Here is a 23,756-nt window from a genome sequence, read left to right as displayed (position 1 = left end):
GCTTTGCCATGCCCCTATCGCTGCAGGACTTGGATTAATAATAAGATTATGCTGATGGGTTGCCATTTACAAGAAAAAAACCTGTGCGGGAAATTTTTAATCGAGAAAGCTGTTGCACAGGGGCAGTCCCACTTTCTCGGCTGTGGAAGCCAGATTCCAGCAGCACGAGGAATCATTACAGCTGGGGACTTCCTTAGGTGCAGTGGGAGATCAGGACATCTTCAGTGCCTTGTCATGCTCTTCACGCCCCACAGCAGGCTGCTGAACCACCTTCATGGCCATTGAATCACAAATTGATTTCCTCCACCTAATCCACTGGAACAGTCTTCTCATGCTAGAGAAAGGCAATTTCCCTGTATCGCCATGGGTAGAAGTCCTATCAGCTACCCTCACCCGGTTTAGTCCGCTTGTCAAAGCGGTTTACCGGGGTGTGTCACATGCAAACATCTACTTGGAGCCAGTGAGAGCTGGGTATAGGGTGGGGACCAAAGTGGATGAACTATTCCCAAAGGAGCATGACATGTTCCTCTGACAGAGGTACTACCTCTCCCTAATCCCCCCTATATGCACCAAATAGGACACTACTGTGATACTATCCCATTAGACCCCACCCCACTGACCTATGAACCTCCAGGGTAGATGTACAGCAGTGGTTCTCAAACTTTTGTAGTGGTGACCCCTTTCACACAGCAAGCCTCTGAGTGAGACCCCCCTTGTAAATTAAAAAAACTTTTTTATATTTAGCACTATTATAAATGCTGGAGGTGAAGCACGGTTTGGGGTGGAGGCTGACAGCTCATAACCCCCCAAGTAATAATCTCACGATCCCCTGAGGGGTCACGACCCCCAGTTTGAGAACCCCGGATGTACAGGAACATTCCCCTCCCTGGGCCAATATAGGGCGGGGGGAAGCAGAAACTCTAAAAGTCCCTAACCCAGGATGTAACACCTCTCTCTGCAGAATCTGCATAGCAAGCTTCTGAGGGACGCCATGGCAAGCAGGAGCCACAGAGCTTCTGCCTAGTAGGCTGCAGCAGGAGCTGGAGAGCGGCAGGTAAGCAGGGAGTGATGGAGTCAGTCTGTGCACAACTTGTAGGAAGCAGCAGAGGCCAGATTCATAGACTTTAAGGTCAGAAGGGACCATCATGATCATCTAGTCTGACCTCCTGGGGCTCCTGCACATTGCAGGTCATAGAACCTCACCCACCCACTCCTGTAATAGACCCTTAACCTCTGGTAGAGTTACTAAAGTCCTCTCAAATCATGGTTTAAAGACTTAAAGTTACAGAGAATCCACAATTTACATTAGTTTAAACCTGCAAGTGACCCGTGCCCCTACTGCAGAGGAAGGGGAAAAAAACCCCAGGGTCTCTGCCAATCTGACCTGGGGAAAAATTCCTTCCCAACCCCAAATATGGTGATCAGTTAGACCCTGAGTATGTGGCCAAGATCCACCAGACACTTGGGAAAGAATTCTCTGTAGTAACTCAGAGCCCTCCCCATCTAGTGTCCCATCACCAGCCATTGGAGAGCAATTGCAGATTGGCCACATGCCACTGTAGGCAATATCATCAGATCACCCCCTCCATAAACTTATCAAGCTGAGTCTTGAAGCCAAATAGGCTTTTGGCCCTCCTCTCTGGTTGGAAAGCTGTTCCAGAACTTCACTCCTCTGAGGCTTAGAAACCTTCATCTAATTTCAAGCGTAAATTTGTTAATGGCCAGTTTATATCTATTTGTTCTTGTGTCCATATTAGCATTTAATTTAAATAACTCCTCTCCCTTCCTGGTATTTATCCCTCTCATGTATTTATGAAGAACAATCATATCTCCCCTCAGCCTTCTTTTGGTTAGGCTAAACAAGCCAGGCTCTTTGAGTCTACTCTCATAAGGTAGGTTTTCCATTCCTCGGATCATTCTAGTAGCCCTTCTCTGCACCTGTTCTCGATTGAATTAATCTTTCTTAAACATGGGAGATCAGAATTGCACATTGTACCTAGAGTATTTGCAACCTTTCCATTTCCTGCCAGCCATGGGGAAATATCCCTTTCCCTTTAGACATGTGTCTAAGTGCACATTGGGAAAGCCTTTGAAGGATGGCTATTAATCATCATTAAAAGGTCTTCATATCTGCAACAGTCCATCTGCCAGAGAAAGCAGCAAGTCCAAATGCTATTGTGTGTGCAGGTAATTGGGGGAAATATTTGAAAAGCAAAGGTGCAGCCCTAGATCAGAAGCTAATTAAGATGAAACATTCTCAGGAGTTTAAGCAAACTATTTCTTGTATGTGAAGTCCATTTTCTCTGGTTTTAATTAATCTTGTTTTTAGTAAGATTAATATTGTGTCAATAATTCTTACAGCTGTCCCCAAAAAGAGGAGAAACCCATAACGTTTAAGGAAAAGTGCTGAAGAGTCAAATTACTGGAATCTACTCCCCCCTCTCAGTCTTGGGCTTGAACCTGAACAAAAGTGTCCATCCCAATAAAGCCTTTGTCTACATGGGGAAATTGACCAGCATAGCTATTGTGGAATAAATTATTTTGCTATAGCTATTCCAGACTAGCTCCCTAAGAAAGTGGTCGCTCTATTCACTTGTATTGTGGAACAGAATGTCCACCTGGGGGAGTTACTCTAGAATAAGGTAAATTAAACCAGAATAGCTAAAAGGCCAATTTTCCCCATATAGTCAAGGCCTAAATTGTGTTGCCATTAGGCTGTAGTGGGTCAACACACAGGAAGAGGCCAAAGGACAAAGCAAGAGATGATCTTTTGATGCACAGCCTGCATGACATGTGGTTCAAGTAGAGTAGAGAAATATTAATACACAGTTTCTGGTAGGCTAAAATAGCCTGTCTTTTTCTTATGCCAAGCCAAAATAGGGTGAATGAAACTAAGGAAGCTTTCTCACTCCTAGAATGGAATAATTCGTATTGTGTTTCTTCATGTTCATCTTGGAGTAATGATTGATGTAATAAAGATGTAACATGCTGATGTAACATGCTGATCACACTGTTACTGGCTGGAATTTGTTTTCTGGCATCAACCAGGGTTAAAAAAAGACTAATATCCTCGCCACATGATGTGGGTCAGTACATATCCACTGACTCAAATGGCTCGAATGACTGTTAGAATCAGTACTCCATTTGCCCATTTTTCAAATGGATGACGCAGGGTCTGTTTGAGGAGGAACAGTATACTTTTCACTGAATTTTACTCCTTTAGCTGCTTAATGGTTGGAAAATGAGTCTTTTGATGCATAAAATTTTTCACTGCATGAAAATGCATGCCCTCCAATGTTATTGAGAGAGAACTGCTTATCCTTGATAGCACAACAAACCATTTATTGGCACAGATGCCAGTCCTGCTAATAGTAATATTTGCTCTTATGTAGTATTTAAACCTACAAAGCAATTTGCAAACATTTGCTAGTAAAGCCTCATAGCATCCCTAAGAGATAAGTTTTGTTACAAATTGATAAAGCAAGTCAGAGAGTTTAAAGCTCTGAGTTATAAACAAGTGAGGGAAGCGATTGCGGTATCAAACGGTGCATGTGAATGTGAAACTACCTGGTTGCACAGTTACTGTGACTGTGTGTGCAAATAGGGTAACTATTTGCAAAATACAATTTACAAGTGGCTTATAGTGTGTGTATGCGTGTTTGCACATATGCACCATCTTTTGATACTCATGCAGTTTCATGGCCTCACAGCTCGTCAGTTTGTATTGACGGAAAGAAACTGAAGTTATGCAGCCAGGAACAATGTAATCTGTTTATTTACACTATGTACATAAATCCTGTTAAATCGAGATAGACCAAATTGCACACAGCTAATTCCAGAAATCCTAGCTCAGGGACTACTGACAGCCACCAGAAACAGCTGCCTTTCTCTCTGTCCTTCCGGGTCTCAAACTCTCTCTCAACAGAGACAGAACCTTTCCCTCAACAGAGTCAGAACCTTTCCCTCAGTGCGGAAACTGAAGAGCAATAGAATATTCACCCTTAGAAAATTCATCACACTGCCCTCTGCTCACATATTATTGTTAAGCTAGTTCATTACAGTATTGACCACCAAGAATCAGACATCACAAATGTGAACTGAGATACAGTACAGGGACTTAATGAGACAGATTCTAAAGTCTTTTCCACTGGTTTTATACTGATGTAAAACCTTTGACTTCAGTTTATTGCTCTGTTTGATAATTAGAGCTGGTCAATAAATGTTAATTTTTTTCAGAAAAAAAATCAAAATAATTGCAGGTTTAGAAAAAATAATTTGGGGGGTTTGGGGGAATTTGTGAAAAAAGTTTTACCAAAATATTTAATTTAATTATTTTTTTCAAAATAAAACATTCAGTGTCCATTTTAGATTTTTCCTCCTTTCTCCTTTTCCTTTCTCCCCTTTTTTCCTTTATTTTCATTTTGCCACTGAAAAGGGGTGAAAATGAAACAAGTGGTGAGAAATGGGGGGGAAAAAACAAAAAAAAAAAACCCCAGAAGCCTGAAACAATTTTGTTTAGTTAAAAACCACGATTTTTTAAAAAAAAAATCAATTTTTCGTGAAAATTGTCAGTTTTGAAATGGGTCACTTTATTACTGAAAAAATGCTTAAAATGAAAAATGTCCACCAGCTCTATTGGTTATCTGAAATTGCTTAACTGGTTTATTTTATTGATTAACTTCTTGCAGTATGGTGTGCTGGCTAATTAATTTCTCTGACAGTTCACAACTCACTTGCATTACTTCTCCACACTTCTTTATTATTTAGGTATTTATTTATTTGTGGTATCACTCCCTGTATGCTAGGTGCTTTCCAAACACTTCTTGGTTTCTCCCGCTCTTCCTCCTTGTCAACTTCACTTTACCACTTCCTTCTCCTCATCCCTTTTACCCTACTATATTTTCTGCTCTCATCATTCTGTCTCCTCCTCCATTCATCCTGTCCCTATTCCTGCACTCATGTTCACCCTCACAAATCTCTACACTCCACTACATCCTTTTCTGAATTCTCCTCCTTCTTTCTGATAACAACTCCAAGTCACTGGAGTTGATCGCTGGAGAAGGTTAGTAGCTAACAGAAAATATGGGATTTTGCAATAACACCCAGACTCTAGCTGATGGATACTATATGATGAATCTCTAGCAGTGGAAATAACACAATGTTTCAGAAGGAAGTTAAGCAAATTTTGTTGAAACAAGTATGAACAAACTTGGTACCAAAAAATAACGATTGCTAGTGCACAGAATCATCAGAAACCATTGCAAACAAGCTGTCAGATGATTTATCAAAACTTAATGTCAGACAAATACTTTGACTTTTTGGGACAAAACAAAGGAGCTATAAGTACCTTTGATGCAAATGGTGCAATGGAAGCGTGAGTGGGATTATCCATTTGCAGTAATGGTTTAGTATTTGTTTTATTTTATCATTGTGGTCTGTGTGTAGTTTTGATCTTGTTTTCACTTCAGTGTAAGAAGATATTGCAAGCTGTCTGTTAAGCACTTTGGAACAGAGACTATATTTGTTTCTATACGCTGGTAAATATTCCCAGCGTGGAGGTGTTTTTTTTATGCCGTGACTACACTGCCACGTTAAAACGCTCTCGCGGCCAGCGCTTTAACGTTGCTAGTGAAGACATGCCCTCAGAGAGCACTTATTGAGGGCCTCTAGAATCCTTAAAGGCTAAAGAAGTTGTTAGTATGTCTTAACCCAAGTGTTTTCCCAGAAGGGCTCTTACCTGAGTATTGTCTTGAAGATAGAGAAGGTAGGTGAGGTAATATCTTTCATTGGACCAATATCTGCTCATGAAAGAGAGAAGCTTTAGAGCTCCAGAGTGCTTTTCTTTAAGTCACCTTGAAGGCATTTGAAACATTATTGCCTGATATGCTGACCTGCAGGTTAAACAATCTGGAAGGTTTCTTAGGCTGCCAAATTTAGGGTTAGGGACATCAGTGGCCAGGTTCTCAAAAGGGCTTAGTACCCAAGACCCTCCACTGAATTTTTATGAAACTCTGTTGCTGTAAACTTACTCTCAGTACTTTTTTGTCTGTTTCATTTGACGACTCTCCAGTCTGTTTTCAAGATGTTTTATGTTTAACTTCAGAATTCATCCAAAAAGAAGAAAACCTGAAAAATAGAGCAAAAGGGAGTTGCAAGTGAATAAACAAACTATAAAAAACACATTCACAGTTTTGATAACTCCCAGGGTAATGCCAGTGTAATTAAGCAATAGGCAGCACTGCCAAGCCCAGCTGTCCAAAAATCACGTCAGATTCCCCCAAAATCATGAGATTGGCTTAAACATAATATATTGTAGATTCTTTTTCTTCGCCTTCCAGGTTATGAGCCTTTAGGGTGCCTGTGGTTTATTTACAAGCTCTTCTTCACAACTATGAGAGCTAGAAACTTTTACATCATGCAATCTGAATCCCATGTAATTAATTACATGACTCCAGGAGCTGTGGTTTCCAAGAAAACCACCAAATATGGCCAGGCTCACAATAAAATTGTGAACTGGCAACAGTATATTCAGGATCTGACTGCAACACACTTGAGCTCCATCTGGGGTTACAAAAGATGCTTTGTTTCTACCTTTTTTAACATCTCCAAAATGTGTTATAAATGGGTTAAAACTGTTTATTAACCCTGTAAAGATCAGGATTTCAAGGTGAGTAGCAAAAGATATCAAAATGTATTTGTGTCCTTTTTTTTTGCTTCTCCATGACACGTAACAAAGGCCTTATTGTTTACAGAGTTATTTTTTGTGCTTCCTTTTGCAGTATCCACTCATTTCTCATCTACGATGGACTCTAGCAACTGGAGCACCAGAACCGGTGGGATTGTGACATCATTACAAGCAATGAGGAAGTGCCATGTGATTAATCATGAAAGGAAGTGAATTTTATACAGATTGCTTAAATCTCTTTGGGTATCATTTTAATAGCTATTTAATATCTATCTAGATATCTGAGGTATTTATATGGCTCCCATTATAGCAGTATCTGAGAATCTAAAAATCTTTCATGCGTTTATCCTCACAGTACCCCTTTGATGTAGGGAAGTACTATTATTTCTGAGTCTTCGAGAAAAAGCAGGGAAGACCAGGCTTGATATTCCAGATATTTCTAAGGTAAAAAACAGACAAACAAACAAACAAAGATAGACAAAATACCTTTGGAAAAAATCATTCCAGGGCTTCTGAATCCATTATAAAGAAGCAAAACACCCACAATTCTTTCTGTTTCTCCTTTCATTTCATCTTTAACATTCAAATTTCTGACACCAGTGACAATACTGATATATGTGACAACATAAACCAGGGCACAACTGTATTGTATTTTTGCCCCAGCCTACACTCTGCTTTTTGCCCAAATTATTTTCAAATATGATGCTTCCAAAAGGAACTACTACAATTTCCCTGTTGTACGGGATTAGGCCTAGGGTAACCAGATGTCCCGATTTTACGGGGACAGTCCCAATATTTGGGGCTTTGTCTTATATAGGCACCTATTACCCTCCACCCCATCCCGATTTTTCACACTTGCTGTCTGGTCACCTAAGGAGGCCTAACATCAAATGGAGTGGCCGTTAGCACAAGTTTCACTCTATCTCAAAACTGAATGAGCTTAAAAACCAAAACAAACAAAAACCCTTGCTTCTTTCCCCACAGATAATTAGATGCAAATGTACACAAACACATTGTGAAAGAGAGCCTCAGGTTTAGTTCCCCTTCTTTCAATGGGAAACATAAGAACATAACATAAGAATGGCCGTACCGGGTCAGACCAAAGGTCCACCTAGCCCAGTATCCTGTCTACCCACAGTGGCCAATGCCAGGTGCCCCAGAGGGAGTGGACCAACAGGCAATGATCGAGTGTTCTCTCTCCTGCCATCCATCTCCATTCTCTGACAAACAGAGGCTAGGGACACCATTCCTTACCCATCCTGGCTAATAACCATTAATGGACTTAACCACCATGAATTTATTCAGTTCTCTTTTAAACACTGTTATAGTCCTAGCCTTCACAACCTCCTCAAGTAAGGGGTTCCACAAGTTGACTGTGCGCTGTGTGAAGAAGTACTTCCTTGTATTTGTTTTAAACCTGCTGCCTATTAATTTCATTTGGTGACCCCTAGTTCTTGTATTATGGGAATAAGTAAATAACTTTTCCTTATCCACTTTCTCCACATCACTCATGATTTTATATACCTCTATCATATCCCCCCTTAGTCTCCTCTTTTCCAAGCTGAAAAGTCCTAGCCTCTTTAATCTCTCCTCATATGGGACCCAATCCAACCCCCTAATCATTTTAGTTGCCCTTTTCTGAACCTTTTCTAGTGCCAGTATATCTTTTTTAGATGAGGAGACCACATCTGTACGCAGTATTCGAGATGTGGGCGTACCATCGATTTATATAAGGGCAATAATATATTCTCAGCCTTATTCTCTCTCCCCTTTTTAATGATCCCTAACATCCTGTTTGCTTTTTTGACCGCCTCTGCACACTGCGTGGACATCTTCAGAGAACTATCCACGATGACTCCAAGATCTTTTTCCTGACTTGTTGTAGCTAAATTAGCCCCCATCATATTGTATGTATAGTTGGGGTTAATTTAAATTTTTAAACAAAACAAAAAGACAATTCCCACTTACAGGGAAGTCCCGAATTAGGCAACTGATACAGCTAGAGGGACTGGAGTAGAGATGAGTAATTGCCTCAGATGATTCTGGTATTGTTCATTTTTATTTTTAAGCAGGGCCCAAGGCAAGGTTGAGTACCGCTGGGAACCTTGAACCACACACAATAACAACAAACCAACCCCTGCAAACCCTCCGGGAGCGGGGAGGCCTGGGCAGGGAGGTGGACACAGGAGGAGCGGGCATGGTTCTGCCGGGGCTGCTGGTGTCTCTCGCCAGTGGGAGCGCGCTCTAGACAGAGTGTAACCAGAGATCAGCTCAGGCCGCTCCCCTGCGGCGGGGATGGGGAAGGGGGGAAGTCTCCTGCTCCGGTGGCCGCTGTTATTACCTGGGAGTCACGTGGGCTCTTCCCTGGCTAGGGGAAGGGCTTAGTTAGGGCTTCAGGGCAGCTGCTGCAGAGGTGGATCCTTCTCTTCCTCCCCCCCCCCCCCGAATAGGATGAGCCCAAATGAGCAAACACCCCCACCCCCTCACCCCACCCGGCTCTAACCTGCCTGCCTGCGGCCAGACACCTTGCGTAGAGTTGAGGAACTAGTTTGGCAAGTCCTGAGCCGGCTTGCGAAGGGAGCGGAGCGCCATTGGAGGGCTGGGAGAGCCCGAGCCAACCCCAGGCGGCTGGTGCGCCTCTGCTCTGGTAGCGGGGCGAGGCGAGGCGAGCATGCAGGTGTAGGGCGGGAAAGCGCTGCCAGGAGCGGCCGGAGGAGCCCGCGGGGCCGGCGGAGCCCAAGTTTCCGCGAGAGGTAAGGGGCTGCGGAGGCAGGGCGCTGCTCTCCGTGTGCGGCTCTCGCACCTGAGCCGGGGCGAGGGGCATATGGGGGTCTCCGTGCGGGACAGCCCTGGCTGGTGGTTTGGGGCAGGAGCGGCGGCGTGTCCCCCGGCTCTGGAGGCGGGTTGAAGGGCTTGAGGGCGGGGGCGGTTAAATGGTGCCGCTTCCCCCCAAGCCCACCCCGGCTGTGTCCTTACGCCGCTCGCCCCGGCGATGAGTGCCGTGCCCTTCTCCTGCCGCCCCAGCGCGGCTCTGCGCCGCTTCAACCCAGCCGGCTGCTGACAATGGTAAAGTGACTCTAACTTTCACTGACTCCTGATCCTCCTCTTTCCTCCTGCCGGGCTCGCTGCATAGGCGCTGGAACGAGGGGTGCTGCCAGCAGCACCCCCTGGCTTGAAGTGGTTCCCATCACACACAGGGCTTACGGTTCGGTTCAATGGCTCTCAGCGCCCCTGGCTCTGAGCTATTCCTGTGGGCTTGCTCAGACCCGAGAAAGCGAGGCCACAAGCTCCATGGGAAGGATGGAGGCTGCCATGCCAAGCGCAGGGGGAAGGAGTGGCTCTGCCTGAACCCAGACTAAAGTTCAGAGCCACACAACCGATCCCCAGAGAAAGGCCAAACAGGTTTTTGTCGCTCCTCCACAGGAATCCAAACAGGTCACAGCTAGATTCAGGGTGCAAGTGCTGTCACCCTTCAGCGTTTGTCTCTACAGACTTGTGTGCTAAGTACCGCAATCTCAGAGGTTTCTGTAGTTGACCTCCAGGATAGGAGCCTGGAGGCGCTTCATAAAACTAAACTAGCTATTTAACGTTAAATAATATTAATATCGCTTATATAGTGGAAAGCTAAAATATCTATTTTTTCCTGGGCATTCACTAATCTCTTAATAGTGCACTCTCAGCACTGCGTCCTTGTTTAAATGACCAGTGCAGCTGCCAGTTCTGATTCATTTTCAGAATGATCACTTTTTAAGGTAAACATTAACTCAGTGCAGAAGCACCTTGCATTGATGTGTTGCTGAAGCTGGTGGAGGAAATAAAAAAGCCAAACCTACTGGTGTTTGTTTTCAAATGTCTTTTCAATCCCTGTCTGCCAGCACAATAGAGAAATGCACGTCATTCTCCCTGGACTGGGTGGACAAAGGCAAATTATGATGCACCTGCCTTGACTCCAGAATATGCTGCTTCTATATCACTGTGTAGGCTGCAGTATGTTTTTTTTTTTTTTAAGACTCTCTACTTCTTGTGCTCGTTGGTAAAGTTTCCTTTTCCTTTAATATAACAATGATTGCCTGATTCCACTGTGACTGCAACAATTTCGATCTACACAACGTTCTATAAAGCTCAACAGTATAACAAAGGAAGGAAAACTCTACAGTATATTAATTCCTTAGTCAACTAAGAGATGGTTTTCTTCCTTTTTATTCTCTTAAGGAAATGAGATATATTGGAATAGCAATGCTTAAACTTTAATATTTTGGCCAAATGTAAAGGTTATATAAATGCTTACATATTACATGAATTTCGGGCTGTCACATCCTCTAATAAAGTGACTATAGCCCATTATCACAGAAAAATAGTTTTGGGGGAGGGAGGAATTTTTTGTTTGAATCTCTTGGTAGATTCATGTGACTTTTGTGGGTCACAAGTATAGTGTATTTCACCTACAGTTGTAAACAATTTTTTGTTAGTGATGGGTTTTTTGTTTGTTTTTGTTTTGAGTGCCAACGGTGTAATTTGGTGCTGTACAGACCTAGGTAGGTAATCCCGACCTGAAAGACTTTTACTTATAGGGAATGTGAAAATAGAAGTTCAAACTCGAATGACAAAAGCAGCTCCTCACTATATTTTAGGGACTGTTTAGTAATTGGTTGGTGCATCTTACTTTTGGTGATGATAGGGTGGAATGGAAGAGGGGACTGAGAGCTGTGAGTTCTGATAATCCTGGCTGGATCAGGCTGTGTGGCCTTGGGCAAGGCCCGTAAATTTTGTTTGTTTCCACCTCTATAAAATGGTGGTAATTGATTAATTAAAAGCTATGTTTACATAGTCTTCTACAGAAGTGAAGCTGGTGCTTATTAAGGAACATTTATAATCATGTAATAAAACTTGCCAAGAATATCATCTGCGAGGTTTGTCACTATTTAGAACACCTAATGTAATAGTGAACCAAAGAAAATTAGTGTTAATTCTTCTGGGCTTTTTGGTTAATTGTCTCTTTGGTTCAGATTTCTTACTACTCCCTATTACCTATTAAGATTTAAAATAATGTCCCTAAAACATTAGCTTTTTTTCTCTAAAAGTTCTAATAGAATTGCTTAATTGGATGAGTTAGTTATCAAAACAATATCCTAACTTTTTTTTTTGTTAAGAATATATTAGAGATATTTAGGAAGTGAAGTACCTCAGATGCTACAGTTACGAGGACTGTGTAAGTAGCTGCGTAAGTAGCTGTGTAGATATAGTACCAGGAACTTCTGGGTACTGGAGGCTCTCAGATTTTTAGGGTGACCAGATGTCCCGATTTTATAGGGACAGTCCCGATATTTTTGTTTTGTTTTGTTTTTTAATATGGGCTCCTATTACCCCTCACCCCCTGTCCTGATTTTTCACACTTGCTATCTGGTCACCCTACAGATTTGTGATCATCTTTTTCTATTGTAAATATATTGTAGAAAGGGTAAGAGAAAAGTGAGCCAAGTACAAACCAAGTGGACTACTAGCTAATCAGTTCCTAAAATAAATCCTGCACATGCTCTTATTAAAGCCTGGAAATCTAACTCCTGGTATGAGCTTATGAGTGTCAAATTGTATGGTATCAAATCATGGTTGGTGGTTATTTGTTTTTAAATAACTCAAGCTCACAGTGAACAAGATGATTTGGTCACTGTCTGCTTTATTTCAATCTCTGAAGATTCCAAATGTGAATTCTCTTGCCAGTAAAAGATTGAGTACTTTTGTAGCATTGGAGTAATTTATGCTTCATACTCCTGGACATATGCCCCAAACATTTTTTTTTTTCTAACTAGTGCTAAACATTGAGGTGGCCTTACTTTCAGTAACTTGATTTGTTCTTCGCTTGTTCTCTCTTGTGAGACTTCCTGAGAGTATTCTGGTCCCTAGTCTTGCAATTTGCAATATTAAATTGAATGAGCCACTTGCCTGCCGCTTCTATTCAAATTAGCCTGAACTCATTTGCTAATTTTTTTTTACTGTAGTTATGCAGGCCTTATTTTGACAGCATGTTAGTTGTGTTAGGCCTGATTATGAAGTCTGCCATAGGTTTAAATTCTGCTTTTGGAAATTGGAATCATAAGGGTTTCCGATCTTTATCCTTGGCTGTTTTCTTTAACCAACATCTGCTAAATGGAACAGTCTGATCCTAATTGTTTGAGCAAAAGAACTGAGCCAGAAACTCCTGAATGTTAATCTCATCTCTGCTATGTGGCTTTGGGCAAATCTCCTAACCTTTCCGTATCTGTTTCTCTTTCTTTAAAATGCAAAGAAGACTTCATTACCCATCTCCTAGGGGTATTGATCAACACTCTGAAGATGCAAAAGTATTACCTAACACAGGCCTGCACAACTCGTAAAGCGGCAAGGGCCATATTACTCCAAAGAAAACAGCTGAGGGCCAAAACCCCCCAGCGCCGCCCAGCCCCGCGGAAACAACCCCCTCCAGCCACTGATTCGCCGCTCGCCTCCTCACACCTCCCCCGCAAATATAAAGCCTCGCTGCCACTGCCAACCCGGCTCATCATCCCCCCCATGAAATAAGGGGAGGGGAAAAGGGGGACAGTTTGAAGGGATTTTCTGGGGCTATGAACTAAGGGGAGGGGAAAGGGTGGCAGTATGAAGGGATTGGATGTGACTGTCCAACACACAAACACAAGGGACGCAGGGAGCCCGGGGGGGGGGGACGGGGGGCAGTGTGATAGGGCCTGGGGGGGGGGGGAAGGTCCCTGGACCAGGGAAGGAGGCAGCAGTCGGGGCGGGGCAGGTGCAAAACACACACACACACAAACACACACACACACACCCCTCCCTTCCCCGCGGATTTCCTGGCTGCCCACACACAGCTCAACCCCCACCCCCTGATCACTACGGAGGCCACCCTGGGACCAACCAGCGCAGTAGCCGCCCCGCCCCCAACCGAAGGGAGGGTTTGGGGGGGGTCTCGGCCCAGTTTCCCCCTCCCCCCCTGAGCTGCAGCTCGAATCCAGGCTGGGCGCTCCTCCCCTTGCTTGGCACTTACTGGCTCTGCCTCGTGCCCAGCGCTTCCCACCTCAGCAGGCCCAAGAAGTGACGCACCCGCTGTACGCCAGGCGGAGGGAACGGGAGATGGAGACACGTGCGGTTCTGGCCGTTAGGGCAGCTGGAGTGCGGCACGCGCAGGGTTGTGAGGCGGCCCCCTCCCCCCCGGGCAGGGGGCGAACCCAGCAGCCCCACCCCGCTGCTTGCCCGCGGGCTGCACAGTGAGCCTACGTGGGCCGCATGTTGTGCAGGCCTGACCTAACAAGTATTCCTACATCTTGACTCCTTAGGACACGTGTAAAACTCTAACACAATAGAGTTTTGTGCCGTGTTGGATATCAGACTTTAAAGTATAACTTTTTTCTGATTTATATCTTAATTTGATAACTTTCTCAGAGAACTTGAGCAAGTTTACTGGACATGGTTGTCTTAATCATAGAAACAGTGCTGAACAGGATGGCATAGAATGGAAACAATACAAAGATAGAAGTCGTGGGATAGATGAGCAAGAAACAAATAATTAGGCAGTACATGAAATATAAAATTGGAGACAATAAACCCCCAAGAGCCCAATCAATCTGTATAGTCGAAGGAAAGCATCCTAGTGAATGAAGGGAAACACAATTAACATAAAGGAGGCACAGTATATTTCATTATAAATCTTAACTCTTATTTGTCCTCCACAGTCATAATAGAATGGTACATTTAACATCTCTTCATAAGTTTTATGTATGTAGTTTTAAATGGCCCTCAAAATTTGATCTTAACTCCCGTTAGTTTACTACAACTGTGAGTATGAGTATTACCCCACCCAAGCATTTCTGGCACTAAAAGAAAAAAAAAAAAAAAAAAAGGCAGATCTACGGTAGAAATTTGTGGGCTAACTAAATAAAAGAATGGGTGGAAATCAGTGGCATATATGTGCAGTTATAAAATACACCGACAGCAATAAACTGCTTCTTTTTGACTTTTACAAATCACATTAATTCTATCTTGTGTCAGGTCGTTCACACCAATAGTGTGACAAAGTCACAAATTAATGTTGTAGCATCCTGACCTCTGTCAATATGTTAGAGAGAGATTCAGTAGGGTTGTGGTAGTAAAAAAAGAAGTAGGTAAACTAAACTCCATGTTCCCCTAGTGAGAAGTAGGGTAAACTCTATTTAACCGTGTTTTCCCTTGACTATACCACTGAATATGTTCTGTTTCAGAGTAGCAGCCGTGTTAGTCTGTATCCGCAAAAAGAAGAACAGGAGTATTTGTTAGTCTCTAAGGTGCCACAAGTACTCCTGTTCTTCTTTTTGTGAATATGTTCTGTTACCAGAATGAAAGTGGTGCCTCAAAGACTTCTAATTGTGAAGTAGTGGAGCTTCCTTAATATCTCTTTCTCCAGAATGTGGAACAATCTAGTTTGAAGCAATGGAACAATGTTAGTTGCCCTCTCTCTACTTCCTGTCCTCGATCTCATTTCTTTGAGAAAGTTGCAAGTGTTCAGCTTTTACATTATTTAACTGTTACCTGACAGCTCTTTAAAAAGATATTAAATAACAGGGTATCTGAATAAATCTGTCCGCTAGTGTCTAGCCTAGCACTGCCTGGTGGCGTTTGCCCAGGTAACACAGCAAGGCATGTTTAACATGTTAACTGAGAATGGTTAGGAGGCATCTGTATTTGAAAGGGTTTATTTAAAAACAGGCATCTTAGAGGGATGGTATCATAATATTTCCAAAAGCTTGATATGTTTGGACCAAAAGAAGTAATGCCCAAATGCTAATGGATACTTGGACTAAACAAGGAGAATGAGACTACATAAGGAGAGCACTACTGATTACATGTAGTGGTGCTGCTCTGAAATGCAGAGGAAGGCAATTTCAGAATGTGAAGTGAATCTTTTTCTGCCATGTGAACTACTCCTTCCCCCATACACAAATTGACCCTCTAATTAAGACCCTGATCCCCCAAATACTTAATATGAGTAAAGCTTAAGTGTGTGTGTGTGTATTTGGGGAGGGACAGAAGAGGGGTGTAGAAGGGAAGAGGGAATTGGAGCATAAGTGAAGTTACCTGTTGTATTAGTGTTACCGTGGCTTGAGATGCTTTCCCTACTGCAGTATTTGCTTAGATGTATTTTTGACTTTTCTTTACACTTTTGTAAAGCTGTGAATGGGAGGCAAACTGTTCTAGGAAATTGTGTGTGTGTGTTTTTTTTTTTTTAATGGTCTCTATTGTGAATGGTGCCCACTTTGAGGTCAGGGGTGTGGGAGGGTGGGGTATGTGTGTATGTTTCCATAATCATTATGACTAAAGAGTACAAATTTGAGCATTTTAAAGAGAATAGTCATTGTCAAATTTTCTCATTCATAATGGTGGCAAAAATTATATTAGTGAAAAAACATGTTAAGAACATTTTATAGCTTAAGTTTTTGTTTTTTGCTTAGTTGCAATCTCTGACTTTATTTGCTAGCAGAATGTAATTGTCAAAGATTGTACATATTTTTTCTGGTTATGTCTTTAAAAAGCTTCTATGTCTAATAGAAAATGGATACATGCACTTCATAGAATCGTAGGACTGGAATGGGCCTTGAGAGGTCATCTAGTCCAGTCCTCTGCCCTCATGGCAGGACTAAGTATGATCTCTAAACCATCCCTGACAGATTTTTTGTCTAACTGCTTCTTAAAAATTTGTAACGATGGAGATTCCACAGTCTTCCTAGGCAATTTATTCCGGTGCTTAACCTCCCTGACAGGAAGTTTTTCCTTATGTCCAACCTAAACTGCCCTTGCTGCAATTTAAGCCGATTGTTCTTGTCCTATCTTCAGAGGTTAAGCAGAACAATTTTTTGCCCTCCTTCTAACAACCTTTTATGTACTTGAAAACTGTTATGTCCCCTGTTATCATGTTTTCTAGACCTTTAATCATTTTTGTTGCTCTCTCTGGACATTCTCCAATTTGTTTACATCTTGACTTGACTTGTTTGTGTGCTTGTATGTGGTTTTCCTTAAATAAACAGCTTTATTGTTCATGTGAAAAATAAATTCATAGAATTTAAGACCAGAAGGAACTATTATGATCATTTAAAGTCTGACGCCCTCCATAACACAGACTTATGAAACTCACCCAGTAAAGTCTATATCAAGCTCATAATTTCTGTTTGTGTGATAGGTTATCTTTTAGATCAGCAGCTTTCAAGCTATGAGGCGGGCCTCCCAAGGGAGGCATGGGAATGTATCAAGGGAGGTATGAGCTATGTGCTTTTTATTTATTTAAGAGTTCTGGCTGTCAGCTCTGGGTGGCTGGGACTCGTGCAGAAGGGTCGTGCACACCTGGGAGGCAGGGATAAAGGAGACAGCTGCCACCCAAACTCTGGCTCTCCTTTCCCCCAACCACTCGTTATCCCTCACCAGAAGGCAGCTTGGGCTCTTCTCCCTCCCTCCCCCCCCAATCTCTCACCAGGAGGTGGTGGGGCTCCGGCTGTCAGCCCTGGGGTGGCAGCAGCAGTGCAGAAGTAAAGGTGGCAATGGGAAGCTAAGTCTGCTGTGAAAAGCGATATTGACAAATATATCACGTTTCACATTGCCTCCCTTACTTCTGTGCTGCTGCTGGCGCAGTGCTGCCTTCAGAGCTGGGCGCTCAATCAGCAGCCACTGCTCTCCGCTCTTCCTTCAGAGCTGGGTGGCAGGGTGTGTAAGTGTGTGATGGGGGCCCGGTCAAGTAAGTTTGAGAACCACTGTTTTAGATGGATATCCAGTATTTATTTAAAGACTGGAAGGAATGGAGAATCCATGCATCCCTAGCTAAATTCTTCCAATAGTTAACTAATCTCACGCCAAAATTTGCATCTTATTTCTAGTCATTGTCTTGCTTCAACTTCCAACCATTGGATCTCATTAAGCCCTTTGCTGCTAGATTAAAGAGCTCTCTATTATTGGAAACAGTTTTGTACTTCCTGGTGCAGTGTAAACTGAGCCTGACACCTGTCTATAAGGTGCCACAGGACTCTTTGTCACTTTTTACAGATCCAGACTAACACAGCTACCCCTGATAGTTGACACCTGTGTATTACTCTGCCTTAGTTCTGTAGTTTAAGACTATCATGAATTTATTGCTTCTAAGGGGTCTGAGAGATTTATGTTTGTTTATTTGTATTACCTACCTGAATTGCATACAGTTTATTTGCTTAGTGGAAATTAATGAGAGTCTTGCTTTTTTTGTTTGCTATTTAGTTAGCATCATATGATGGCTATAATTTTTTTCACGGTTGTGTTTAGAACAGGAAATTATTTTAAAAGGTAATATCATAAGCATCCTTTTAACAAGTTGCTTTTGAATGAAGACTTTGTGGGCCATAGATCTCTCCCCCCATCCCCCAAATGTGGCTGTGATGTTGTGCAGTCTGTATGGTTTTATAAAAACCCAGGGCACAAGAGGCCTGATCCTCCGCTAATGTAAACTGGTGTAGTGCCATCAGTCTAAGGGCTTGGCTACACTGGCGCTTTACATTGCTGCAACTTTCTCGCTCAGGGGTGTGAAAAAACACCCCCCTGAGTGCAGCAAGTTACAGCGCTGTAAAGCGCCAGTGTAAACAGTGCTCGAGCGCAGCTCCCAGCACTGTAAGCTAATCCCCTCGTGGAGGTGGAGTACCTGCAGCGCTGGTGCGCGACCACACTTGTACTTCAAAGGGCTGCCGCGGGAGCGCTCCCGTGGCAGCCCTTTGAAGTTTCGAGTGTAGCCATGGTCTAAGGCCTTGTCTACACTGCCACTTTACAGCGCTGCAACTTTCTCGCTCTGGGATGTGAACACCTCCCCGAGCGCTGCAAGTTTCAGCGCTGTAAAGTGACAGTGCAGACAGTGTGCTGGTAGCTACTCCCAGCGCCTTAATGTTGCTAGTGAAGACGTACCCTAACTGACTTCAGTTAAGCTATGTCACTTTACACCTCTTGGGTCTTGGCTGAGTACAACAAAAAACTTTGGAAGCTCCATTTTCATTCCTTTTGAAGTTAGAGAACTTAAAGATACAAATACAACTTGGCTTGTAGAGTACATGCTGTGCCAGTTATTTGGCACTTTTAATGTCAAAGGTGTACTGCTGTTCAGTGATTTGTAGTAGAGAGAACATAGGCTCTGTCTTATTGGATCAGACCACTGTCAACTACCGGGAGAATAAGAGAAATGTGAAAACTTCATTATACCTATCTAATTGTGCAATGCTAGAGTTTGCTTCTAATGGTGATACAATAAGCTTCTGATGATTCCCTTTTCAATTAACCCTCGCTTTTGTAATTTCTCTTATATGCATGTTGCTTGTTAGTTTTAGCTATATTTTCCTTAAGGTGAGGTTGGGAATTTAACGTAACATGCCAAATGAAAGTGTGCTATTTAATTGTTCTTCTCTGACATTGGTTTTTCTATCAGTTTAAAATATATCTAGCCATCCTGGTTGTGCACTGAGCAAACACTACATTGAGCAATCCATGATGACTCAAGTCTCTTTCCTCCAAATTTGGAGTCCATTTATGCTATCCTTTTCTACATTACGTACAACCAAGTTAAGCTGCATCTGCTATTGTGAATTCTATCTCTTTTAGGTACTTCTGTGGCCCCTGTCACTGAAGTATCGAGCACCTCAGAATCTTTAATGGTTTTATCTTCACAGTATACCTGTGAGGTAGGAAAGTACTATTATGTCCATTTTGTAGGGAACTGAGGCATAGAGAGGTTAAGTGACTTGCCCACAGTCACACAAGCAGCTGTTGGTGAAGTAGGGAAATAAACCTGGCTCTCTCAAGTGCTCTAACCACTGACCCATCTTTCCTGTCCAACATCCCCAGCGAATTTAAGATTATCTGGAGCATTTTTTAAATTCTGTGCATTTTACTAAACAAATCCACGTAGTGGCAGGAATACAAGCTCACAAGCTATTTTATTTTATCCTCTAAAACATGAAATAAATTAAATAACTGATTCCAATGTAGGACCCTGGGGAACTGTGTTAACAGACAGATGCTGACTGTACCTGTTTTAAGAGAGTATCGACACTTAAAATGCTACAGAAGTACAGCTGCACCGCTGTAGAGCTTCAGTGTAGACACTACCTATGCTGACAGCGTTGATTCTCCTGTCAATTTAGGTAATCCATCTCCCCGAGAGGCAGTAGTTAGGTTGATGGAAGAATTCTTCTGTCTACCTACCTACCGCGATCTACACAGGGACTGAAGGAGTGTAGTTAAGACAACGTAGGGGTGTGGATTTTTCATACCCCTGAGCAATGTGGTTATGCTGACCTAATTTTCTGGTATAGGCTAGGCCTAAGGGAGCCCCTGACATCTAGTAAATATCTTTAATTTTCCTTCTGTCACAAATACGTTTAAATGCATTTCCATATGTGCTGATAGGTCATCCTTTTCTCTCCATATGTCTCTGTTAATAGCCTTGAAATTTTAGCACTTACGTAGCTGCTCACTGTAACTTTCCCATTGCTCAACAAATGTTTAATTCTTGCCAAGACTTTGCCCCTTATTCTGTTATTTATTATTCTTAATTTTTTGGAAGGATCTCATTAAAAGTCTTGAAAAGACAAATTATCTCCTGGGTCCACCTTTAACTACTGTCCTAAAGCTTTTTTTAAGTAGGGAAGGAAACCTCTTAACAGGTTAGGTTTATTTTACAGAAGTCATGCAATTAAATTGCCCTACCAAGTTAGTCTAGTGCAGCTGATGAAAGCTGTCTTCATCTACACTTTCCAGCAGTTTCCACAATGGTGAGGTAAGAGATGCACTGATTTGTAATTCCCATGGCATCGTTTTAAAAAAGTCACATTAGGAGCTTTCTAATTATCAGCAACTACTGTTTTGAGGATATTGTATATTGTCAGTCTCTCTATTCCACACTCTTAATAAATAAATAAATAAATAAATTCCCTGTGTAAATACATGCTGTTTGCTTCTGGTAACTTACTGCACCTGAATTTCTAAAATTGCTTTATACTTTCATTAGACCACAGTCTATCAAGGTTGTGCTCTGGTCTCTTTAATTTTACCTCTTGGATTTGAAATTTCCAAATTTCTCCTGTATCTCTGGCATGAACTAATGCATGATTGATTGTTCTAAGGAAGATGAAATCTCCCATAGTGCTCCTAGCTAGTTGCAATGAAAAAGATTGTTACTTCCTTAATACTTCAGGCTACACCCTTCAGCGTGATTTGATCACCCTTATTTTACAGTAGCATGCTTATCCCTAAGCGTCATTACTAGCAATACAATTATCCAGCCTTGCTTAAAAATTCAGCTATGCCATTTGGCATAATGGCCTGTGGTAATGAATTCCATACTCCGGCTGACTTCACTACACTGTGTGACAGATTCCTGCTGAGCCATATTCTGCCCTCAGTTACATCAACCCCCGTAATATCAGCGAAGTTGCATGAGTGAAACCGAGCCCAAAATTTGGCTTGTACAAAGTTTATCTAATTGTGCAATCCAATTCCTTAAAGCTTGTCTCACTGTCGTATACCAAAACAACCTTGATGAATACAAGAGAACATTGTATATTCCATGATTAACAAGACCATCATTCTGATCTACTCTCAAACTAGTAGTTATTGACACATTTGCTGAGTGTTGTATCAAACAGCATGCAAAGTACATAATAATGTTGAAATGACCTCAGACTCTAACTCTACTCCATAAGCTTAATTGCTCAGATGTAGATCTCTGGTTTCACAAATGTCTCTGTAGAAGCTTATGCTTTTAAGATCCAGAGATCCCAGGTTCAATCCCCCCTCCCCATGATCTACCCATAGGTAGGACCCTACCAAATTCAGGGTTGGTTTTGGTCAATTTCACGGTCACAGGATATTAAAAATTGTAAATTTCACAGTTTCAGATACTTAAATGTGAAATTTCAAGGTGTTGTAATCATGTGGGTCCCATCCCAAAAGGAGGTAATGGGGTGTCTCAAAGCTATTGTAGGGGGGTCGCGGTGTTGCCATCCTTACTTTCTGTGCTGTTGTTGGAGATGGCGCTGCTTTGAGAGCTGTGTGGCTGGAGAGCAGCAGTTGCTGGCTGGGCCCCCAGCTCTGAATGCAGCACTGCTGCCAGCAGCAGCACAGAAGTGAGGGTGGCATGGTATAGAGGGAGTCCTCACTTTTTTGGGGGGCAGGGCCAGTCTTATGGGTGGGCGACTGCCCAGAATGCCGTGATTGGGGGGGGGATTCCCTTGGTCACCCTTCCCCCTCAGCCAGCCCAAGGCCCCTTTAACTCCCGAGTGCCAGGGTGCTGGGCTGGGAGCCGGGGAGGGGCAGGGCTGGGGGCACCCAGCCGAGGGCTCCTACCATATCCTGGGCTCCAGCTGCAGGTCTTGGTCAGGCTGGTGAGCAATGGGACATCATCTTCCCCTGCAGGGGCTGCTCCCAGGGCTGGGTCAGACCCACCTCCAGGAACCTTCTTCAGCTGCCGGAAGCTCCGCGGCTGCGGGCTGGGAGCCCAGCTCTGAAGGTAGCACCACTGCCAGCAGCAGTGCAGAAATCAGGGTGTCATGGTCAGGGCCTGTGCTACCATTTAGGCAAACTAGGCGGTTGCCTAGGGCGCCAAGATATGGGGGCGCAAAAAAGCGGTGCCCTCAATTTTTTTTACAGCGTTCCTACGCCCCCTACCCAAGCGCGCAGTCGCCGCTCCACTTCTCTCGCCTCCCAGGCTTGCAGAGCCATTCAGCTGTTTGGCACCGCAAGTCTGGGAGGGGAGGAGAATTAGAGCGGGGGTGGCATGCTAGGGGAGGAGGCGGAGCAGAGGTGAGCTGGGGTGGGGAGCTGCCGCATGGCTCCCGGGGGTGAGCTGCTGTGGGGGGGTGGAGGGGGGCGGAAGGTGGCAAGGTGGAAGTTTCGCCGAGGGCGCGAAACTTCTTTGCACCGGCCCTGGTCATGGTATTGCCACCTTTACTTCTGCACTGCTGCTGGCTGTGGCACTGCCTTCACAGCGGGGTGGCTGGCCAACAACCACCACTCTCCAGCTGCCCCGCTCTGAAGGCAGAGCAGAAGTAAAGATGGTAATACGGCAACCCCCCTACAATAGCCTTGTGACTGCCCCACAACTCTCTTTTGGATTGGGACCCCCAGTTTGAGAAATGCTCATCTCCCCTGTGAAATCTGTATAGTACAGGGTAAAAGTACACAAAATGCCAGATTTCGTGGGGGAGACCAAATTTCATGGTCCATGATGCATTTTTCACATTTGGTAGTGCCCTACTCATAGGCAAACATATCCCACATACACCTCTACCCCGATATAACGCTGTCCTCGGGAGCCAAAAAATGTTACCGCGTTATAAGTGAAACTTATATCGAACTTGCTTTGATCTGCCGGAGTGCGCAGCGCGCGCCCCACCCCTCCACCGGAGCACTGCTTTACTGTGTTACAACACGAATTTGGATATATCAGGTCGCATTATATCAGGGTAGAGGTGTATTTCAGGACTAGTGTTAATGTATTCCTATTACTTTTGCTACTATTTCCCTCCCTGGAGATATGATTTGATTTGAAATAATACTTAGCAATTATGTAGTGCTTTTCACTTGTAGATTTCAAAGCCCTTTACAGGGGGAGCATTATCTCCATTTTACAGATGGGGAAACTGAGGCACTGAGCGGTTGAAGTCACTTACCTGGCGCTACTAAGCAGGTCAGTGGCAGAGCTGGAAATAGAATCTAGGACAGTGGTTCTCAACCTATTTACCATTGTGGGCTGTATCCAATACTACCTGTTTGGCCCTGAGGATGTCAGATGAGCCGCAGCTTTGTGCTGATTGGGCCGCAGATTGAGAACCACTGATCTAGGATTTCTGACTCCTGGTCCAGTGCCCTGTGCAGTACTAGATCATGCTGTCTCTAATAATAACAATGTAAGATGCATTCATGACCTATCAAAACTTAAAAAGTTACCTTTAATTGAAGAACTAATGAAGGGAACAGCAAATGCTAATCTGTTGTATATTTTTCTATATTTAATTATACATTTAGAATGAGCATCCTCCCAAGTAGCCCATTT

At 43.3% G+C, this 23,756-nt stretch overlaps 1 protein-coding gene and 1 long non-coding RNA gene across 3 annotated transcripts in view; one reads left to right on the top strand and one right to left on the bottom strand.

Moving 5' to 3' along the window:
• LOC135984213 (uncharacterized) overlaps positions 1-9,123 on the bottom strand; it is a 29,876-nt gene extending 20,753 nt beyond the window's left edge. Inside the window, exons 1-3 of the long non-coding RNA XR_010602115.1 lie at positions 9,027-9,123; positions 6,030-6,126; positions 5,738-5,801 (exon numbers count right to left, since the gene is read on the bottom strand). This is a non-coding gene — a long non-coding RNA (uncharacterized LOC135984213). The remainder of the gene's footprint in view (positions 1-5,737; positions 5,802-6,029; positions 6,127-9,026) is intronic.
• ATP8B1 (ATPase phospholipid transporting 8B1) overlaps positions 9,078-23,756 on the top strand; it is a 125,975-nt gene continuing 111,296 nt past the window's right edge. The window contains exon 1 of one of the 2 annotated variants that reach the window (XM_065598792.1): positions 9,078-9,438. Coding sequence is in view for 1 of the 2 variants with exons in the window: in XM_065598791.1 (XP_065454863.1) it covers positions 9,749-9,751 (3 nt within the window). In the remaining variant the exon portion in view is untranslated. Of the gene's footprint in view, positions 9,439-9,730; positions 9,752-23,756 lie in introns of those variants that run through there. The other variant, XM_065598791.1, reaches the window with a different exon arrangement.

Source organism: Chrysemys picta, chromosome 6 (genome assembly GCF_011386835.1).
Source record: "Chrysemys picta bellii isolate R12L10 chromosome 6, ASM1138683v2, whole genome shotgun sequence".
Classification (NCBI taxonomy): domain Eukaryota; kingdom Metazoa; phylum Chordata; order Testudines; family Emydidae; genus Chrysemys; species Chrysemys picta.
Note: the sequence above shows the minus strand (reverse complement) of the source record. Positions and strands in the feature narration are given on the sequence as shown.